Raw genomic sequence first — 21165 nt, 5'->3', positions numbered from 1 at the left:
CCATTGTGGTGCAGCAATAAAAGAAAAACCTTTACAATACACACAAGGTTTTTCGCTCTTTTTCCCCTTGTCAGCACCGGAGCATCACTTACCAGACGTCACCTTGGATCAGCGCCATTGGGGACCCTGAAGGTGTGGCAGAGCAGGCGGCCTTGGGCACGGACAAGCTGCCATCTTGCAGTGCTCTGGGGCCATGAGGAGCTGCCGTCTCACGCAGAAGGAAAACCCTGGCAAATGGCAGCACTGGCCTGTGGGTGCAGCAGCTGCCCCTGGCTCCTGCTGAGCTCAGAGCCACGCTTTGCTTTCCTTCCCTGCAGCCTTGTTCTGTGCAAGCAGATCTGCTATTGTGGTCGCGCTGGTCCCAAGCACCCTAACGCTCCCACCCATGTTCTCTCTCTATGCTGTGTGGAGGTGGGGAGCAAATGAACAGTTTGCTCCTTTACCACATTAGAAAACAGAGAACTAGACTGATAATGACACTGATGAAACTGGTAAGTAATATGGAAAGTGGCACATGGCTAAACTATGGCCCAGTGCTCCCTTCTTTACTGGCATTGAGAGTGACATGGCTGAAGATTGTCACTAAACTAATCAGAATTATTTTAGTAGCATCATTCTCCGTGAATGGAAACAGGAAGTGGAATATAGTAATCTTATAACTCAAATCACACTTCATCTTTCTCAGCGGCTTTGAAGTTAGATGTGTTAGAAACAAAAAAAAAAAAAAAAAAAAAAAAAAAAGAAAAAAACGGCTAGGCAAGAGTGTCTGTTAGCCTACAACCATGTGAGTCAGGACTGACCCCACTGAAATTAACAAACCAAAGCTGACGTGCAGCTACATCGGAAAAGAATAATGCTCTGCATCATGAATGCGGTGATGCAGCTTGTGGCTAAGATTCTAGGAAAAACAGATTAAATGAAGTCTGACCAGCTAGGTCACCACAGTTCACTGAAAAGCTCCCAACTTACAAAGCTGAGCTATATGTTTGCTGGACTTTTGGCAGATGGATTCTGCTTTAAATGAATTATTGACATATAAATTCACCTCTGCTGCTGTTATGCTCACAAAAATGTCATTTGGCACTAACATTTCATACCCTGTGGATATTAACCAAATTACCATCACAGCCCTTTTAATTATCCACATTCCTATTGTATAGGTTGGAAAGTGAGATAGGAACTGCAGTGACTCACTGAGGCCATGCATTAATGCTTTTAGGCATTGTCTGTGAGGAAAATGGAATTTGAATGCATGTATTGCTTCTTGACATTAAATAGACATTTGGATTTTATAAACTCTTTTCTGTAAGGAATGTTCTTGCTTTGGGAAGAGTTCCTGTGAATTTGCACTTGTTTTTACCTGCAGAGCTGTTGGGAATTCTAAGTGGAATACTCCATAGCAATAATACACAGTGTGGATTGGAGCCTGGATGAAGACATTACTTTTCGCTATGCAAAAATGGCATACTGAAAAGTAACCTCTTCTGTAACACCACAATTTAAAAAAGAACATAGATGTTCACTTTCATATGGTAAATTTGGTCCAGCTGGGACAATCAAATTTGGAGAAAGAATTAAAAGAAGTGTAAATTTTTAGCTATGTAAGAAAAATGAGGTAAATACACAAAGGATTGAAGTACAGGACATTGTAGCCTCTACATCTAAAAGTTTCCTCATTTCTCCAGAGTGTTGTGATTTGAACACATAGACTGAGCATTTCAGAACAATCTAAGGGATTAGGTACCTACATTTTATTACCATAAGGTGACAGGACCCTGAATTTATCTGAGCTTTTTTATGAAGGCCTGCCACTGTAATTGTTTTCCTTTATCTTGAATTGGATCTTCAGCAATGCAGGGAGGTACTATACGAAATGATGCTATGAAAAGCATCCACACATATCAATGTAAGCTGGTCCAAGCAATGACTTTCATGAGCATTGGTGGAATATCAAAAAGTATATCATCTCAGGGCCAAATTTTGTGGAAACTAAGCTCTTTGCACAGGGTCAGGGCCCTAAATTTACCAACAGAGTCTGTAGTCTCTTCTCCTGCCTCCTTGGGGTTTGGCTGGCTGTGCAGAGGCCAGTGCTGACGTGGTGTGTCTGTGCACAGCCTTGTACCTTACTGATACCAACCTTGCCTTCCTTGACTTGGCTTCGTACCTTGACCTCAGACCTGCCTTGTCACTATGAATTTGTCTGGTGATCACAGGGCTGTTGGCTAACATTGGTTACCATCACCAGACCTGCTTTGTGTGCCTTGCCGGGGTGTTGTGTGGCTGCATGGCTTCTTGGTGAGTATGCTGCCCACCCTGCCTGTCACCCTCCTGGCCCCCCATCCCTTGCAGAGCAGCCAGCTCTCACTACTCCCTGATGCACAAGTTAAATTTACCTCAGTTTTGTTGCTTAGTTTTAATTTTCATTATTCTTTATTCGAAGTAAATTAAAAACCCCAATAGAATTAGCTTTCCAACCTTTCTGGCATGTGAAAGGTCTAGAAATGAACCACTGAGTTCTTATTTCCATGAAGTTTTAGTGAAGCTCGGTTCCACTTTTATTCCAGTGCTGCAGTGAAAGTTCACATTCTGTTGCAAAATACAGAGGACAGCACAGGAACAAATCTGTGGTGAAGTAACTTGCACTGCTGATTGCATACTTTTCGCTTCATAAGAAGGTATTACAGAAAAAAAACCACATCAAAACAAAACAAAATCCAGCAAATGGAAACAAAGAGGGGAAGGGAACATACTTTTTTGGAGAGGAAGGCAACAGACAGAATAGTGACATACACAGTTCATAGGGCCACAGGACAATTCTGGTTGGAAGGAACCTCAGGAAGTGTCTAGTCCAACCTTCTGCTCAAAGGAAGGTCCACTATAAGGCTAGACCAGGTTGCTCAGGGCTTTGTTCCGTTGGGTTTTGAAAACCTGTCAGGATGGAGCATGCAGAACATCTTGGTGCAACCTGCTCCGCTTCTTGGCAGTCCTCATAGTTCAAAAGTTTTTCCTTATATCAACTCTGACCTTTCTTTCTTCAAATAATGCACATTATTTCTTGTCCTTCTGCTATGCACTCTTGTGACGAGCTTGGCTCCATCTTCTCAATGCCCTCCTTGCAGGCATTGCAAGGCTGCCATTAGGTTCCCCCAAAGCCTCCTCTTCTTCAGGCTGAACGAGCCCAGTCTCCTCAGCCTCTCAAGTTCCCCTCTCAGAATGTGAAATTAATTGAAAGTATAAATAGACACAAACAGAAACTCATGAAAACAATGAAAGTGGCTCTTTGTAATGGAGAAATTTGTAATTTACGTGCAGAGGGATCTTCTCATAAGAATTTCCATATTGCTTGTACCACTGTATGCTCATCCTCCAAGTATAATGTCAGACCTAGAACTGTGCTGAAAAAGTGCTGGTCAAAATCTTTCCACTACACAGACTTGCTAGAGGGGGATTTTTTTGATGGAAAGAAAATTTTTTTCTCTATGAAACTGGGCAACTACCATAACCAAACATTCTTCCTGCAACTGAACAAAAGTGAAAAGGTTGTGAGAGGAGAAAAAAAAGACTTTCCATGGTGTTTTAACTCTTTTCAGAGGGTTGAGTGCCTGCCACTACCAGGTAACCATGCAGCCATTGCAGGGGCCTGCACAGGAACAGGTCCCTGAATTAACAGCTGTACTTTTGATTTATGCTAACTTCAACCCTTTCAAAATGTGGGTTCTTTTGCTGCCATTCTTATTGTTTGTTGGTACATTCGTGTTCTTTGCTGGTTTGTCAGTGTTGCTTGTTGGTTTGTTGTTTGATTTCTCTAAAAACTGGCAGACTGAGAGCCCTGGAACCTCTAGCTGAGGCCTCCAGGTACAGTTAGGTAAATGGATATAAACCTTCTTACTCTACTGACTCTGCAAATGTAACCACACTGCAGATTTCAGTCATAATAAGCAAGGCTAAAGGCTGGTCCTTTATGTTGTGTAGATGTGAAACCTCACCTTTCAATCCTTCCCTTTCCTCCCTCCATATATCAGGAAAAATTTCATCTGAGTTAAACCACCAGTGGCTAGAATTACATTCTTTATAGGCACTTGAAGTAATAAATCTTCAGCTATCTGAAACCCAATATTGATATTGTAATGAAACCTCATGACATATAGCTATACATCAGAACATATATTTTCCAAAGAAAACAAAAGCTGAAAAGCTTAAGAGCAGGTAAGTACCTATACACATGAGGTAAACAATTTTAAGAAGTGGCTAATCTCAGGGGTATGCTGAAGGAGAACTTGAGTCATTACTGAAACACAGGAACCATCATAGCAGCATAAGTTACACCATGAAATCAGAGAGATTTACCATCCTCCCTCTGTCTGCTCCTTTGCCAATCACTTGAACAATCTCCGTGTGTGTGCGTGCTTTATTCACTTCTATCACAGTACTGATTTTATATTAAAAAAAAAAAAATCCCTTTTGGGGCTCCTTCACATCTAAGGTTTAGGTTTCTACTAAAGCTGGAAAACAACTGACTAAGTTAAGAGGACTTCAGCCTTCCTCCAGCTGAGTACATATACGCCCAGCACAGGGGCTAGCTAGCAAGCTGCGACAGGAGGCAGTTGTGTGTGGGATCCTCAGTAATTTTGTCAGCACGTCATGGTCATCTTCCTTGACTGTGCATTTGTTTGTTGACATTGATTTATGTACCATGTCTGATTTAAAGATACGTGTTGATGCTCCATTGATTTCATTGACCCTGTAATAAGTTCTTACTAGCTCCAGCTACTGATTTCACTTAGATTAGTATCTGTGACTTTTGGGGTATTATTTCCTAGGTACAGACTGGGGAAGAATTTTTCTTTCTTTCTTTCCCCTTTAGGTTATCCAATTTTGCTTTGAATGTGCATTTTTGACAGTCTCTGTTTCACAGGAAGTTCTGTAGGTGATTGCCACACTGCCCTTTGTAGCAGAACTGCACAGAGCACGGTCTTTCGCTTGGTCTCCCTCACGGTTTTGTAGGCACAAGACACGCCTGAGCAAATTCAGTATGTCTGTTTGTGCAGTTTCACTCACAAAGCAGTAAAGAATGGGATCAGCAATGCAGTTCAAACTTGTTAAGGCCTGTGTGACTCTGTAAACTTTATACATCAACTGCAAAAGCTCTGGGTCACTGGTGTAAGGTTCTCTGATGCTGCGAATAAGCAATGTAACATGATAAGGAGTGAAGCAAACAATGAAAGTAACTGTGATATTCAGAATAAGTTTCCTCACTTTTTTCTTTTCTTCATCTACTGTAGCTTGATTATACCTCACTACCTGGTAAATTTTATGGTAGCAAAACACGATGATTATCAAAGGGACCAGGTACCCTGAGCATATCCGGAATAAATTTATCGATGTCTGCCAGAATTCCAGAGGGTATTTATCATAGCATAACGTATGATTAGTGAAATTGCAAGGATCATTGAATACTTCATTGTTCACCAATATGACTGAATTCAAGATGCTTTCCAGAAGCCAAACAATTATGCTGACAATCAATGAAAATCTTCTTGTGCGCAAGTGCTGGAGCTTCAAGGGGTGAACTAATGCCATGTACCTGTCAACAGAGATGCAAGCAAGGAACGCGGTGCTGGTGTAGAAATTCATATACATGAGGAAGGCAGAAATCTGACAAAGCAAGGCAGAGAGCCTCCAGTTATCTCCATTCCAGGCATAATCAATCCATAGAGGCAGAATCAGAGAGTACAGAAGGTCAGCCAGGGATAGGCTGAAGAGGTAGATTGCTAATTCATTCTTTTTCCTCACCTGAATGCAAGATACATAGAGGGATAGGCAGTTGGCGGGAATACTGATCAGCATCACAATGCTGTACACAAATGGAAACAAATACTTATCCAAGGTGTGATCATCATGGCACTTAGCAGTGTTGTTCATTGTCCTCCCCGAGTAGTATCTTTGGGCTAATTCCAGCCTGGATGCAATAAGACCCCCTCTGTAGTCTGATGGATGGTCATCTGTTAGTTCTTCAGGACCTGGTTGGTAAGATTGCAGCCTTCTGTTACCAAAAAGGAAAAATGTCAGCTATAACAACATTTTTATTTGTTTTTTATGGGCTTCTTGGTGGATGTCTTTTTTAGGAGAAAGAAACTGTGTTTGTAGGAATCAAAGATTTTAAACACTCCTGGAGTTAGGAGCGCATAGGAAGAGGAACCCAAATGCCTAAGGTGGTCAAGGTCAGTCAGGTGCAAGCTTCTACAGCAGAAGCAGGATAAGTGGTTAAGACACTTCCAGAAGGGTAGGGTCCTGAAATCCCAGGTCTCTTTTGTGGGAGAGTTGAAGGAGATCAGAAACTGCACCAGAAATAACAGAAGTGCACTTCCTGTTATTCTGGTGAGCAGAATACGGTTTTGGCCATACAAATATGGCAGATTTCTTATCCCCAATAACCTCCTCCCCTCTATGTCAATGGAGAGACAAGGATAGAAAGACAGGGATTCAGGTACTTCTAGATGTTGGGATCTGCTCAGAAGAGGAGAATGCAAAGCGTGGCTGGTACGTCGCCCTATTGTGAATCGCTCTCGTCGCATCCTCACACCTCCCTGCTTCCTCTCCCCTCCTTTTTATGCGATCCCCCAAGAACTTGCCATCAGCTGTGCTATTCCAGCAAAGCTTACTGCGTGTCCCACGAACCCTCATGTGAAACCTGGCAGGCTACTGGGTTCCTGCATGCACAGGAGAATCTGCCAGGGTGTCACTTAGACCTATGTGAGGTGGAGACTCTCTGAGTACAATTTTTCATTACACTTCTTTCCTCTAAGAATTGCAGTTGCCATGATGAGTTTATAAAACCATTACCAATTAAGCTTATCTTAGGCATTACCAGCGCTGTGGGTTTCAACACCTTCAACACGAAAAATACCAGTAAAATGGCAGCCCTGACTAAAGCAGTGGGACTGGAAGAGTTGCGTGCGTGAGCCTTAGAAGCACTTAGAAGAGCTGACCTTTAAATAAGAAAGGGTGTACAACCATAGCTATGATACAGCTGGTACTCACTGATTATATCACAGCTCTGACACTCAGTAATTCTCTTCTCCAAAGAGCTAACTGTTAAGTTCAGGAAATACAAGAATGAGGAATATTTGTTGTGGTCTAGTTCTACTGCCAAACATACTAAGTGCTTCACAGACTGTGGTTTGAGCCTAGACTGCCAGCAGAGGAGATGAAGAGGTTGTAGAATGAGTAGGTTGCAAGACAGCACCATATACAACTGTTCTCGCATAGGAAAGAGCTCAAACTGAAGATAACTTGGGTGCAGGGATTTTCCCATGTGGTAGGCAAATTCATTCTGCCTTTTAAGGGTTTGATGCATGTGTGTGTGTAGATTTGTGGATTTATCAGAGAAACTCAAGTATGTTTATTGCCTCTGTTGAGACATTATTATATGGATCTCTTTTCCATAAAAAAACCCCAACCAAACAAAAAACTTTCATGAATATTGAGAAAAAAAGGATCAATGACAAAACTAGTCAGAAAGCACGTACTTAATTTTACCAGTCACTGCTTTATTTTATCAAGTTGGCTAACTTTTCAGTTAGACCTAAATTCATTCACAGGCTTGAAAGACAAGGAAAATTCTTGAGGAGGACTTGCCAATTTGGTCCACTGAGCAGCTTTACTTACATGATGACTAATTAAAAAAAGCCCACGGTGTCTATATTTAAGACAAACATAAGATGTCTGCTTTTCAGTGTGGTTTAATAAAACCACACGGTAAATAGGGCATTGTAAGTTTACCAGTATAGATAAGCATCATGAATTAAAAGTCTAGCTCTAGAAATTGGATAAGAGGGTTTTGCTGACCCACTTCTCACCAAAAGCAAAGCAAACATATGCAAACTGACCAGATTAGTAAAAGATAAAATACCCACCTCTTCTTCTAATCACATTTTAGCATCTCTTTTCTTATGACAGATCTCTTCATGTCTGACAGGGAAACGTGCCCTTTCAGAAGCATGCGTGTAATGTAGCAAGTGTATGAGGCAGTGTTTACTAGTCTCGTGACTGAGAAAATGGAATTCCTTCTCCCTCCCCCACACACTCTTTCTCCATTGTTAGTCGACTATCCTAAATTATGAAGTTCCCGACTTGTCTCCATGCTACTCACAACAGCTCCTCTCAGTTACCTTTATCAGCTCTTTCACATCTACTCACAAACATGCCAATTTCTTCATTCCACCCACCTTTTTTTCTTCAGCTTTCTCTTTTTTGCTCATTGTTTCTAAAAGTTTTGCTCTGTTGATCTCACTGACCATAAGGTAAAACACTTGTCCTTATATTGTACTTGTCTGAATAAACCGCATGTTCTTTGGGGCAAGACCTTGCTTTACTCTTCTGCCATCTGCCTTAAGGAACTAATATGTTAAGATCTAACTGGCTAATGGTAGGCTGGGACACTGAAGATGGGATTCAAAGAAGGGAGTTGAGACCGCATGAAATTTGCCACCTCAGCAATTTTTTCCTGTCCTTCAGGTTCACAGGTCACTGTACCCCATGGTTTTCTTTTATTTTTAAACAGTACCATCAATAATTTCTACGAACAAAGCCCTGGAGGCTGTCTAAAATTCCCCAGGTAATCCATGTCCCAGCTGTGATGACACATTCATGCTACTTACATGACGACATGCTTTCAATGAGAATAATAACAAGAAGTGTGTCATTCTGGCATCTATTGATGACCTATACTGAAGTGTGTCAAAGAGCCAGCAAATGAAGTATACCATAACGCACGCTGCAGTTTCTTGCACAGAAACATAAACGCACAAAGCACTGTTTTGCCCTGACTACAACACATTTCATTACAGTTACTTGGGGCCTTACCTCATGAGAAGTTGTCCATACCATACTTCCTTGCTTAGGGTTTTTCTGATAATTAGGACTACATAATGCAAAATGGTTTGTCTTACCTGAATGCATGATCTGAAGCATTCCCAGGTTTTCTCTCAGCTACTGAGCGTACCTGCTGGTTTTGCCCAGGAGGACGGTATTGTCTTACAGCTATCCTAAAACACAACGTTTGATAATTTTTCTCACCGATTGTTAATTTTTTCTAAAAAACTATTGAGGAATTTCTGTTTAACAATATAGTCTAATGGTTTGACTTTCATGGTCCAAACCCGTGTGACTAATTCTATAGACTTGTAACTTATTTTATAGACTTGTTTTGGTATCAGATGTTTTTCAAATGAAAAAAATTCTCAACAGTAATTTTTTCTTTTAGCCACATTATTCAGTGATTATCATTGTCCCTGTCTCTTTGTCATTTTGCTACAGAAAACCTGCTGTACAAGAACTCTGAAAAAAGTCAGTCAGACATAAAATTTAGATAAATGGACTAGCAAAGGCTACACTTCAAGTAATGTATGCAAACAAGCCTGTAAAGGAATCTTGTGAAAGTTTCTGGAGAAAAGTACTCATTACACGTTTAATTTGTATTGATGCATTCCTACAGTATCTTTTTCAGATTCAAAGAGAGCTTTATGTGGTCTCTCCATTTATGACATTTTGAAAGTAACAAAGTAAGTATAAAGTTATACTTTCATAAGCACAAATGAAAAATTATGTTCTATACTCTCATCCACAAACAACTTTCTAAGGGAAGACTGGAAGAGTCTTTTTTATTTTTAAGATAAACAAATTCTACTATAGTTTGGGAAATTAGGGAAGATGAAGACAACTATAAGGATTTTGTGTTATTAACAGGAAAGTTTAGTCACTAATTAAAAAAAAAATCTTCCATTAGCTAATAAACACCAGTTTAATTTTGGAAACATCTGCAACTGATACATTTTACCCTTTATTTCAAATTCAGGTTCATAAAAGGGCAAGTTGCTGTAAGCAATACTCCTTATAATGCGGTAAGTTTTTGCAAGTACTTTGCTTTCTAGATAAGTTTCAGGGGAAGAAGACAATGTTGTGTGAGCTAGTGCAGTAGCTGCTGTACCAGAGCTATTGTCTATCAGCCATAAGGTGGAAGGACTGATGTTTTTCTTGATTTCTTTTTTCTCTCAAAGCAATTTCAACAAAGTAGATTGCTTTGTGTTCTCAAAATAAGTTATAGTGCCAAGCTGATTTCCTCAAGTACAAGGACCTTCCATAGCTGGATCTTTTTTCCTAATGAGCAGATCTCAAAACTTAATTCTGAAAAACCTCACAGTTTAGAAGAGTTGAAATATGCCTTTCAGTAACATGAATATTTTTGCTTAAAATGAACAGCATTTTTCCTCATGCAACACTAAATTTCACTCACAGGTCTCCATGAGATTCTGTAGAGACTCAAACCAGTCTAAAAGAGCTCAGTCTTTTTGAGATACATTTTATGAACTGTTTTTAGAAAGCATAAAAATTCAGTTAACATGAGCAAACAGGAAAAAAAGTTATGTTTTTTAGGATGTAGGCCATACAGGTGAGTATTATTTTGCTATATCTTTACGTGCATCATGTTTTCCTCTACGCATACAGAAAAATGCTGTACAAAACATTTTCATGTACATGATATTCTAGGAAGCTACTTTTAGCATAGCTTAATTTTCTGCTAAGTTTTAAGCATTGTGTATATTCATATAAATAGCACTGAGTACCTTGTTAGTGTCACAAAATAGTAAAGAACAATAATCGAAGAGCTGCTGGAACCCCCTGTGAGGCCTGAGGCATTTTTTGCAGTGAAGACAGGACAGCTCAGAATCCTGAAAACTCACCCCCAAATACTGTTTTTCTCCATCCTTCTCCCCTCTCCCTAAGCAACGGGTATTTTGATCATAGCAATATCATTACAACAATAAATCAAGCTGGCATGTCTTTCCTAATTAAATCTTTTGATGTCATTTGGCCTTTTGTCTCTTGTTGCACTTGTGCTGGGAGTGAAATACTCCTTCTCCCAAAGCAATCTTTTCCAGCCCCTTTTGTGTCCCTTCTTTTTGTTGTATGATCACATTAAGGGAGAGCCAGGTTGAAATCTGTACCAGAATATAAGGTATGTATCTGACTGCTTGGATTTTGAACACTTACCTACGCAGCCATGTATCTCCGCGTAGCAGTTTCACTGCGATGCCACCAGTGTAACCCGTGCCTGCTTCTGAGAAGAAAAAACGTTTCATCAGATAAAGCAACAGGAAGCTGGTCTTGGATACACCAATGAGATAACAGCTTACATGTCTCTTAATTTTTTTTTCCCTTTTCTTTTTTTTTTTTAATACCTTGTCAATCTAAACTTAGCCAGGGGGAAAAAAGGCAACAAAACTACGTAGAAGGATGCACAAAGGATGGTACCAACATTGATAAATGTAGGAATACCTTTAGTAACTTTATAAAAGTTTTATTGAAAATATTGCCTAATTACATGAGTGGAGTATATTACAAACCTCTTACCTAAGACACAATACCTTCTGCAGAGAAACCACTGCACAGAAATAAAATACTATGGAGTGTATATATATTTATTTGTGTTTACTTGTATATGTTCAAAACATAGGGTCTTTTTTTGACTGAAGGACTTCTCACTTGCCTTTCCCAACAAATTTATCACAGAATCAAATAAGAAACCACCTAAGAAGAGCCCATAGAAATATATCACGATAACTTTAGGAGTTTGTGCAAAAAGAATTAATTATTTTCAGAATTTGTATTACTGTTTTTTTTCCATTTGCCTACTGATGGGAAGTTTGTGAACAGTTCTAATTAACAAAGGGTAACAGAATTTTATGCACTGCAACAGGTTGCATATCTATATATTTTTATATACACTGAATCTGAGGTTGGATGTGGCTTTCACAGGAGTGATTCTTTTAACAGATAATTCTATTCAGTTAGACAGGTGGAAAATTGTTCCATGAGCACAGTTCCTCTTTTCCCTCTGTGATCAGAATAATTTATTTTGTGTTGTGATTTTTTTCTTAAATTCTGTTTGGAATTATTGAATTCTGCTTCTAAGAAACTGGGTACAATTTCACTTTAAATGTACATCTATTGAGCAACACAAAAACTGGCCTGTTTTGATGATTCAGATGCTAAGGAGAAATGAAACAGATAAGCAAATTTAAAAGCTCTAAAATAGGTCATACCGACTTCCTTAAGAACAATACCAGGCAGCTCTATAATATTTAACCACTGGATGCAGAGATTTGGTTCCTTCTTTTTTCCAGCCAGAGCATGACTTTTTCATCCACAGTTTTTCTACTGATGCACTTGTTATATGAAACCTAAATTATCAAATCATTCCATACTTGTGGCCATTCCTGAACTGGTATGATAGTTCCCTTCAGTTTGGTGAAAGGGAGGCTTTCCAGCCACTTGGAGAGATTGATTTCTAAAACAAATTTCAGTCAAACCTTTATTTTCACTGAGAGAAAAGTCACGAGACAAAGGCCTGTTTTGTCATTTTTCACCTGCCTTTTCCTAACATGGTATCTATTAAGAACAATGTCTGGTGAGCTGGTTCTGCTGTTCTGATGAGGGTTCCTATACCTCAATGAAGAAAAAGCAGTTCTTATCATCATTAGAAATAGAGAAACATAGTTGATACATTTCTACAGTTCTTCACCGTAACAATTGATAGGGGGACTGAAAGATCAAAGGAACCAAGAAGGGAGATGATGCATTTTATACATCCTGGAAGTAAAGCTATATGTAAAAAGGAAGCCTTGACTGTGACCATATGGAACAATTTAATTTCTGATGCAAGCAACACAGTTTTCCAGGTTTTTTTGGAGATCTGGACATTCACAGTATCTCAAATCAGTCATCTTGGAACAACAGGTGTTCTTTGGATTGGCTGAGATTAAAGTACTATCAAGAAAGAACAACTGAAATAGAAAAGCAGTAACAGTGGAAAATGATCTTATCCACAAAAGAAGCAACAAATAAGTCCTCAATAATTTTATTGGTTATATTTGGGCTTACAAATGATTCAGATCACATGTCCTTGGGTCATGGACAAAGGTGTAAAGAAAAAACAGGTAAAAAGCAAGGACGAGATTCCTAATGCAGAATAAAAGTCCCCAGAGTCCCACCAAAATATCCTCTTCTTTCCACCAAAAAGGATTCTAAGAATGTTTTTTTTTATATCAACTGAAAAGGGGAGGCACTCATCATAAGATGGAAACATGAGTTTTGAAAGCTGCCACTTCTAGGCTCCCATGAGTGAGTAAGAGACTGAATTCCACAGCTGAAGTCTTCTACCTGGAATAAATTAGTGCACTACTTTAAGAAATTATCAAAATTAATGAATTAATAATTCATGATGGTTTTGCAAACCTTCCAGGTGTGCAAAGCTGTACAGTCTGCTGGAACAAATGTGAATTAGGACCATGAGCATAATTCTACCTCTGCCACTGACTCACTGTAGCCTTGAGGAAGTCACTCTGTCCTGCATGTAATAATGACATCGTATAGCTCATTTGGGTGTGAGCAGGTTCATTACTTAATGCTTGATATTGCTGTAAAGTGCAAAATGTTTTGTGAGTGTTTGGTATTGTTATTAAAAAAGAAATAAACAGGAAATGTGAGTCAGGTAATGTCATCACTGAGACATTAGATCCCTCAATGACATGGACAAGAGACATAGTGGCTCAAATAACAGCATACTTTATGGACAGCGTATTGGGTTTAGGTGGCAAGGTTTTGGTAGCAGTGTGGCTACGGGAGTGGCTTCTGTGAGAAGCTGCTAGAAGCTTCCCCTATGTCCGATAGAGCCAATGCCAGCCGGCTCCAAGATGGACCCACCGCTGGCCAAGGCCGAGCCCATCAGCAACAGTGGTAGCGCCTCTGTGGTAACATATTTAAGAAGGGGGAAAAAAACCCCAATGGGACACAAACTGCAGCTGGAGTGAGAATATGTGAGAGGAACGACCCTGCAGACACCAAGGTCAGTGAAAAAGCAGGAGGGGGAGGAGGTGCTGCAGGCACCGGAGCAGAGATTCCCCGGAAGCCCGTGGTGAAGCCCATGGTGAGGCAGGCTGTGCCCCTGCAGCCCATGGAGGTCCACGGTGGAGCAGATATCCACCTGCAGCCCGGGGAGGACCCCACGCCAGAGCAGGTGGATGTGCCCGAAGGAGGCTGTGACCCTGTGGGAAGCCCATGCTGGAGCAGGCTCCTGGCAGGACCTGTGGACAGAGAAGAGCCCACGCTGGAACAGGTTTGCTGGCAGGACTTATGACCCTGTGGGGGACCTGTGCTGGAGCAGTCTGCTCCTGAAGGACTGCACCCCATGGAAGGGACCCACGCTGGAGCAGTTCATGAAGAACTGTAGCCCATGGGAAGGACCCACGTTGGAGAAGTTCATGGAGGACTGTCTGCCATGGGAGGGACCCCACGCTGGAGCAGGGGAAGAGTATGAGGAGTCCTCCCTGTGAGGGAGAAGGAGTGGCAGAGGTGATGTATGATGAACTGATCCCCTGTACCGGTTGGGGGAGGAGGTAGAGAAAATAGGGAGTGAGTTTGAGCCCGGGAAGAAGGGAGGGATGGGGGGAAGGTGTTTTTAAGATTTGGTTTTATTTGTCATTACCCTACTCAGTTTTAATTGGTAACAAATTAAACTGACTTTCCCCAAGTCAAGTCTGTTTTGCCCGTGATGGTAACTGCTGAGTGATCTCCCTGTCCTTATCTCGACCCATTAGCTTTTTGTTATATTTTCTCTCCCCTGTCCAGTTGAGAAGGGGAGCGATAGAGCAGCTGCATGGTGTTTAGCTGCCTGCTGGGTTAAACCACAACAGACAGAAACATGCAAAACCTGGGCTTTTCCGTAGAACTAACACGCTTGCCTGCATGACGTCAGCCACTGCATCTCCCAGTGCCTTGTTCCTCCTTTGAGAACACGGAGCACCGCCTCTGTAACTGAGGTCAGCAGACAGTTCCCCTTCAAGGATTTTTATAGGATAATCAAGCTGATCGCCGATCTCCTGATTACTTTTACTCTGACCTGAATGCTTTTGAGCTGGAGTCTGAAGAACACCCTGGCTATCCTCACGGAAACTTTTAACGTGTGGCACAGCACCATCTCACCTGGTCGTATTTTTACGCGGCTGCCCTGCAGTGTGCCCCATGATGGCTGTAGAAGAGAAAGGCTTGTTCAGCCACGCTAGTGGTGCAAGCCAAAACTCACTTTCAGGATCCCTCTCTGGGGTCCTGCTGAGGCTGCCGGCATCCCTCTCTCCAGGGCAGGGTCACCCCGGGACCTGGCCCTGTGCCCCAGGGCCACTCCCAGCTATACTGCCTGTTCCTGTGCAAGCCATCAAAAGTCCTTCTTACAACGAGCTGGAGTTTTCTCCTTCAAAGTGCCGATTTTTGCCTGCTTTACGAGGGATTGGGTGGCAGCCTGAGAGTGGAGCAAAACCAGGGAACTGGCTGCTGGCGAGGGCCTAGAAATGAGAGACTCACTGGGAAACACCATTCCTCTCCCAGGAAAACTGCTGTATCTTGCCAGAGGCCCCGAAAAAAAGGTCAGTTTGGTGTACCTCTCACAACCTGGCCGCTCCTGCTGCGCTAAACGCAATTCCCCTGTGTGTTGCCACAGGAACCCTGTTGCAGCCGTGACGCCCAGCCCCCGCTTCGCCTCACAGCTTTCCCACACACAAGATGGCTCCACAATAGCTTCGATCGCTAGGCAGTGCCCAATTCCAGCATGGCGGTACGCTTCCCACCAGCCGGAACGTGCCTTGCCCTTTCTCAAAACGGCAACCACTAACTTCAACCCGCGGTGGGGTGGGGTGGGGTGGGGTGGGTGGGGGTGGGGGGTGCGGGGGTGGGGTGGGTGGGGGTGGGGGGGGGGGAATGGGTTGTCCGTAAGGGCTGAAAGCCTTCCTCTCCCTCCACCTTTCCCTTTAGCAAAATGGCGGCGCAGGGTGCTGGCGCCCCGCCCCCAAGTGATTGCCAGTTGTGCGGTCACGTGACACGCGGAGCCGGGTAGTGGCGAGTTGCTGTAGGGACGGGGCAGCGCGTCCGGGACGCTGCCCGCGGCGCGGAGCGGCGCGGCTGGGATGGGGTGCGCGGCTCTGCTGTGGGGCTGGCTCCTGCTTGGCTGCAGCTGGGGCCCAGGGCCCCCCGGGGTCGGGGTCGCTGCCGGTGCCGCTGCGCTTTCGACGGCCACCTACGTGCTGGACGATGCCGGCGGGCTCGGCAGGCAGTTCGACGGGATCGGGGCTGTCAGCGGCGGCGGGGTGAGCCGCGCCGGCGGGCATGGGGGCTCCCCGGTGCTGTGGTGCTGATGCCCTCCTCGGGGCGGTGGCGGCAGCGGGCGCTTGGGCGGGGGATTCCGTCGGTGGGAGCGTTTGGTGGCTTCGGGGCAGGCCCTCGAGGCTTCGGCGGGGCCTGGGCCGGGGGTGTCTCTGCGGGGAGCCGTGCGGGCCGGGGGGTGGGGAGGCGTGAGTGGGTCTCCGAGGGGGAGTCCTGGAGGCCCTGAGGGGAGCTGTGCGGGCAGTGGTCCTGGCTGTGAGGGGAGCTGGGGCCGGGCCCAGCTTTGCGCCAGTCAGCTGCGCGGTGGCTCCTTCTCGTCAGGCTGTGCAGGGCGCCGAGGGCCAGCCACATCCTTGGTGCTGTTGGAGAAGAGCTAAGCCAGGGTGGTTTTTTTTCTGTAGAGAGTCTTCCTAGCTACTTGCCTCTCTGAGTTTTCTAAATGCTGGACGAGCGAACAGCCAGTTGGCCAGCAAGCAGAGCCGTGAGGTCCTTCGAGATCTTACCCACTCTTGGATTTGCTGAGTTGCTTTCCTTGCCCTCCTGCCTGTGTGCCCCATGAGCTCCTGTTGCCTTTGGTATACCGTGAGCCAAAGCAGGGAGATTCGAGTAGAGCGAGAGAAATGGTGCTGGGAGGGAGCTGCGTTTTACTTGCAATAAGTCCGAGATCTCTTTGTTTCTCTATTCTCTGGACTCTCTTTGCAGTAAACTGCAGGTGACTGGAGTACAAGGCAATTGCAATCTATGAAACCAGAAATGCACAAGTGAAGGGTTAGAAAAGAGTTTTTGTAGGGGCTTGGCTGAGTTCCTAGCGCTAAAATTTTTTTGTAGGTTTATTAGCTATATGAAAGTCCTAGACTGACAAGCTGGGATGTTTGAAAGTTAGGTTTTCATATTTTCATGTTTTCTTTCCATTTTAGGCCACATCTAGACTCCTGGTGAACTACCAAGAACCTTATCGCTCCCAGATTTTAGATTATCTGTTCAAGGTAAAGTTGGTTTCACTGCTACAATAATCATAGAATGCTTTGGGTTGGAAGGGACCTTGAGAGATCATCGAGCCCAACCCCCCTGCAGTAAGCAGGGATAATGTCTAGTTTCATCCAGAATTCCTTACTGTGTAGTGTTGGAAATCCTGTGGTATATTCAGTACTACTTGAAATTAGACAAAATCCCATCTTGTAAAGCATCTCAGCATTAAGTTGATTTGTATTAGAACCTTAAATTTTAGCTGTTGTTTTTGACAACCAGCATGTTTTTCAGGAGTCTATTTCTTCAAATCATTGTGAAAATGCCTTTTACGTTTTCACAATATGTTTTAACAAATATGTTATCAACATATTTTGATCATCCGTGTGGGCTTAATGAGGATTAAACCATTTTTGTGGCTAAAATGAGGGGGTTAGGTGTTCATAGCAATTGCAGGAAGTGTTCTTTGACATGGTTTTGATTTTTTTGGAGTACAGATAGATTCACCTAATGTGAAAACGTTTGTGCAGACTGCATCATTTCAATAGCATATCTATTCCAAACTAGTCTCAAGTATGAGTGCAGTTACTCTAGAAGGTGTGTGAACGTTCTTGGTTTGTAAGCTACTTTAGTTAGCAAGTGTAACCTGTGGAGTTACCCAACTTAATATATGGTAAGATTATTGCACTGGACAGTAATAATTTGTTTTGCTTTTGGCACCGTAAATTACTCTGCTGGAAGAGGATGTCATGCACTTTCAAGTAGTGTAATCCAGGTGGCTGGAGGGGAAAAATTTACTGTGTAGTTTAAAGAATTGGTTTTAAAGGGTAGAGTAAGGCATAATGCGTGACTGGGGGATCAAAACCCATGTTTTTTGGAGACTGAAGCTGTGTGTTACAAATATGAGCTTTCTGAAGGAATCAACAGGCGTGTGGTAAAAGAAAATCTAGCTGAGAGATCATGATTTTCAAAGAATTTTTGACATGTTTATTCACCAAAACCTCTTAAGCTGTCGTGAGGCACCTGGGAGGAGTATACCTTGCCTCATTCTCCTTGTCTTTTAATGTCAGTCAACTTTCATGATAGGGATGGGAGAGGAAATGTTTTAGAAGTTTAAAGTCAGAAATGTCAGGAAAAGAAATGGTAAAATGGGAATATTTGCTTTTTATTTGAAAACAAATAAAAAAATCCAAAACTTGTAAGCCAAGCAAACTATCATCTATACAGCATTTTTTTTTTAAATCAAACTGCATTCTCACATCTTAAAACTTTTTTTTGGAAGCCAGAATTATACTTGGGTAATTCCATGGAGGATGCCAGCTCATTAGTGATTATTAAAATAATGATTAGTTGTAATTTCTGGCTTGTGCAACTCTTAAACCACTAATGGCTGGAAGAACGTACTAGGAGTAGGATCACCTGTATGAGCCAGAATTGTATATTCTGCTCCACCAGTCAGTTGCCAGGGGAAGAGGGTAGTGGACTAGGTGGCCATTTGTTTTCCAGTGTGGTGTTTTTTTTCTCTCTTGCCTTTCTGCCTGCAGTTAGCAGGTTATTTTTGACCCGTATGTATGCTTTTCACATAAGCAGTGTAACCCTTTACACCAAGAATAAATTATTTACAGAAATACCAACTTCAATAGTTTGATTTTAGAAGAAAACAAACTTGCCTTCTAATAACATTAAAAATACTGTTGTATTCCTCATGTAGCCCATGTTCTGCTTTAAGAGTGCTTCAATATTTTCTTGAGCATAACCAATTTAAAATCTGCACAGCTGGGGAGAAGTGTCGTTAGTGGTGCAAGACTAAGTGAAACTGACTAAAGATAAGTGTGCTATTTATCTTGCTCAATTTGCTTTTGAAACAGAATTTTGCATAATCTCTCATTGGATCTATAACGAGTGTTTAAAAAAATACTGAATTTTTGGCATCCTCAAAATTGTACGTTTATTTATTGCATTCTCCTTCTTAACAATAGGATTCTGTTTGTTTTTCTGTCTCTCTTTTTTCCTAGCCAAATTTTGGTGCTTCTTTACATATCCTCAAAGTAGAGATTGGAGGTGATGGGCAATCAACAGGTATGGATTTTGCATGAGCAGGGTTTAACTTCTCGTTGCAGTGATACCGTAGGTAGTATGTCCTGCATGTGTCGCTTTAGCTGAAGCATGGAGATGCATTCTGTAGTTGTACTGAAGTTGCAGAAAAACATAAACAATGTCTGCTACCTTGTAGAAGAGAAATTTACACTAACGTTCTGAAGACAGTTCTCACTATCATATGGTTAGTAGGTTGCATTCTAGAGCAAATGAGTTCTTTTTTTTTCCCCCCAAGATCAAAGAAGCTCTAGTAGCTTTCTGAATTGCAGAGCATTTCTCAAACACCAGTTTTGCAATACAAACTATAAAACTTGTGTAGGACTAGGTAGTTTATGTCTTAAAAGCAAGAAGATAAGACAGCTGGTCAGAAGCAATTATGTTTCTTTGGTTTAATGAGCTGCTACATTTCACCGGAGTGGCATTGTCTGACAGTAGGCGCTATTTTATTTTTTCTGGCCACAATTGCAAATGAAAATGTCTTGGTGTAATTTGCCTAGCCTACTGTATTTACACATAGGAGAAACTGTTTAGTAACTGCTTGTGATTGGGTGCTGAGAAGCAGTAACTAGAGTATAGTCCGTATTCCATCCCCGCCCCGACACCAATCTTGGCCACATCAAGAATAGACTTAAAGCAGACTCAGTTAATAAATAGAAAGCATAGCATCTGTCTTTGTGGCATTTTATATATATTTTTTTTTAATGTCTGTGTTTGTGTAATTAGATATTGTTTTCCATTCTTTGGCTTACTTTCCTTAAGAAAAACTAACATGGTGAAAAGTATTATACTGAGTTTAAGAGGTCAGTATTTGGTCAATAAATCGCTGGTTAGAGGAGAATGGAGTTGTTTTCGTGCGTGCACAGACCTTTTCTTCAAACGCTCTGGCTGCTGGCTAAGAAAAATGTCACATACTTGTGTGATGGCTTTCCAGATTTTAGGAGGAGAACAATAAGATGCATATAAATTAGACTGCAGCTCTTATTCTGACCTCAGAGGTGTGATCAGGAGTCTGTTTGAAGTGTGATCAGGAGTCTAAGTTTGAAATCTAATTGTTGTTCTATGTTTCTGACAAATAGAACTTCCAAATAGTTAAGTGTTAGTAAGGTAAAAAGAAAAATCAGTCCTATTTTCTGTAATGAGATGTGCTGTTTCAGCAGGCTTCATTTAAAAAAAAAAAAAGTCTCATCAGAACAGATGTCTGTAACAATTAGGCATATAGTTTAGCATAAGTAATTGTTGCAGTTGCATGCACAAGTTATTAATTGACCTTTGTGTGTAATGACATCCCATGCAACACTAATTCTTCTGCACATTTCTAGTTTGTTTGCCTTTGCCTGAGGGAATTCAGTGCATAGCCTTCAATTCCAAAAACTCTATCTGCAGTCATGGGACACCATGGAAATTACAAACTAGATCTTTTACTATGAAAATAAAGAAATGTCTTTCCTGTCACTGAAAAACTTCATGGCAGTTCCTTTCTTTTCTCTCCTTGGACTTGTCTTGCACAGAAGAAACAAACTATAACCTTATTTTGTTTGCTTTTTGGTTTAGATATAACCTGCTTCTACAAATGTTTTTTTCCCTCCTGATCTTAATGCTGTAACTTTCCTAGTGGTTGATAGGATCAAGGTAATCATGAATATAGATTTAGTATTATCATAGCTAGGGATAGAAAATGCCCAATAGTTAATCACATTCTGATGTTAAAAGCAGGCATAGTCCCTTAAAAATAAAAAATATTAAATTTATGCTAAGTTAGTATGCTAAGAATGAAGTCTTGCATGTTCCCTCACACTACTCATTTTGCTTTGAAATACATACTAAAGAATGTGTGAACCATGTTGGAGATATGTGCTTGCATACTATGGCAGTGAGCAATACAGAAAACTT

At 41.9% G+C, this 21165-nt stretch overlaps 2 protein-coding genes across 3 annotated transcripts in view; one reads left to right on the top strand and one right to left on the bottom strand.

Moving 5' to 3' along the window:
- Positions 1–4860: 4860 nt before the first annotated feature.
- Positions 4861–5980, bottom strand: GPR65 (G protein-coupled receptor 65). Its single transcript, XM_009490427.2, has one exon. The coding sequence runs from the start codon at positions 5920–5922 to the stop codon at positions 4861–4863; it is 1062 nt and encodes a 353-aa protein (XP_009488702.1). The 5' UTR covers positions 5923–5980.
- A 10161-nt stretch (positions 5981–16141) lies between these two features.
- Positions 16142–21165, top strand: part of GALC (galactosylceramidase) — a 37841-nt gene continuing 32817 nt past the window's right edge. For both annotated transcript variants that reach the window (XM_075711821.1, XM_075711820.1), the window contains exons 1-3: positions 16142–16196; positions 17130–17198; positions 19194–19257. The gene's annotated coding sequence lies outside the window, so the exon portion shown is untranslated. The remainder of the gene's footprint in view (positions 16197–17129; positions 17199–19193; positions 19258–21165) is intronic.

The sequence above is a fragment of the Pelecanus crispus genome, chromosome 6 (assembly GCF_030463565.1).
Source record: "Pelecanus crispus isolate bPelCri1 chromosome 6, bPelCri1.pri, whole genome shotgun sequence".
Taxonomy (NCBI): Eukaryota; Metazoa; Chordata; class Aves; order Pelecaniformes; family Pelecanidae; genus Pelecanus; species Pelecanus crispus.
This window is presented reverse-complemented; position numbering and strand designations above follow the sequence as displayed.

Excerpts from the sequence above, each read along its gene's own strand:
- GPR65 (XM_009490427.2), bottom strand. The coding sequence starts at position 5,922 with ATGAACAACACTGCTAAGTGCCATGATGATCACACCTTGGATAAGTAT.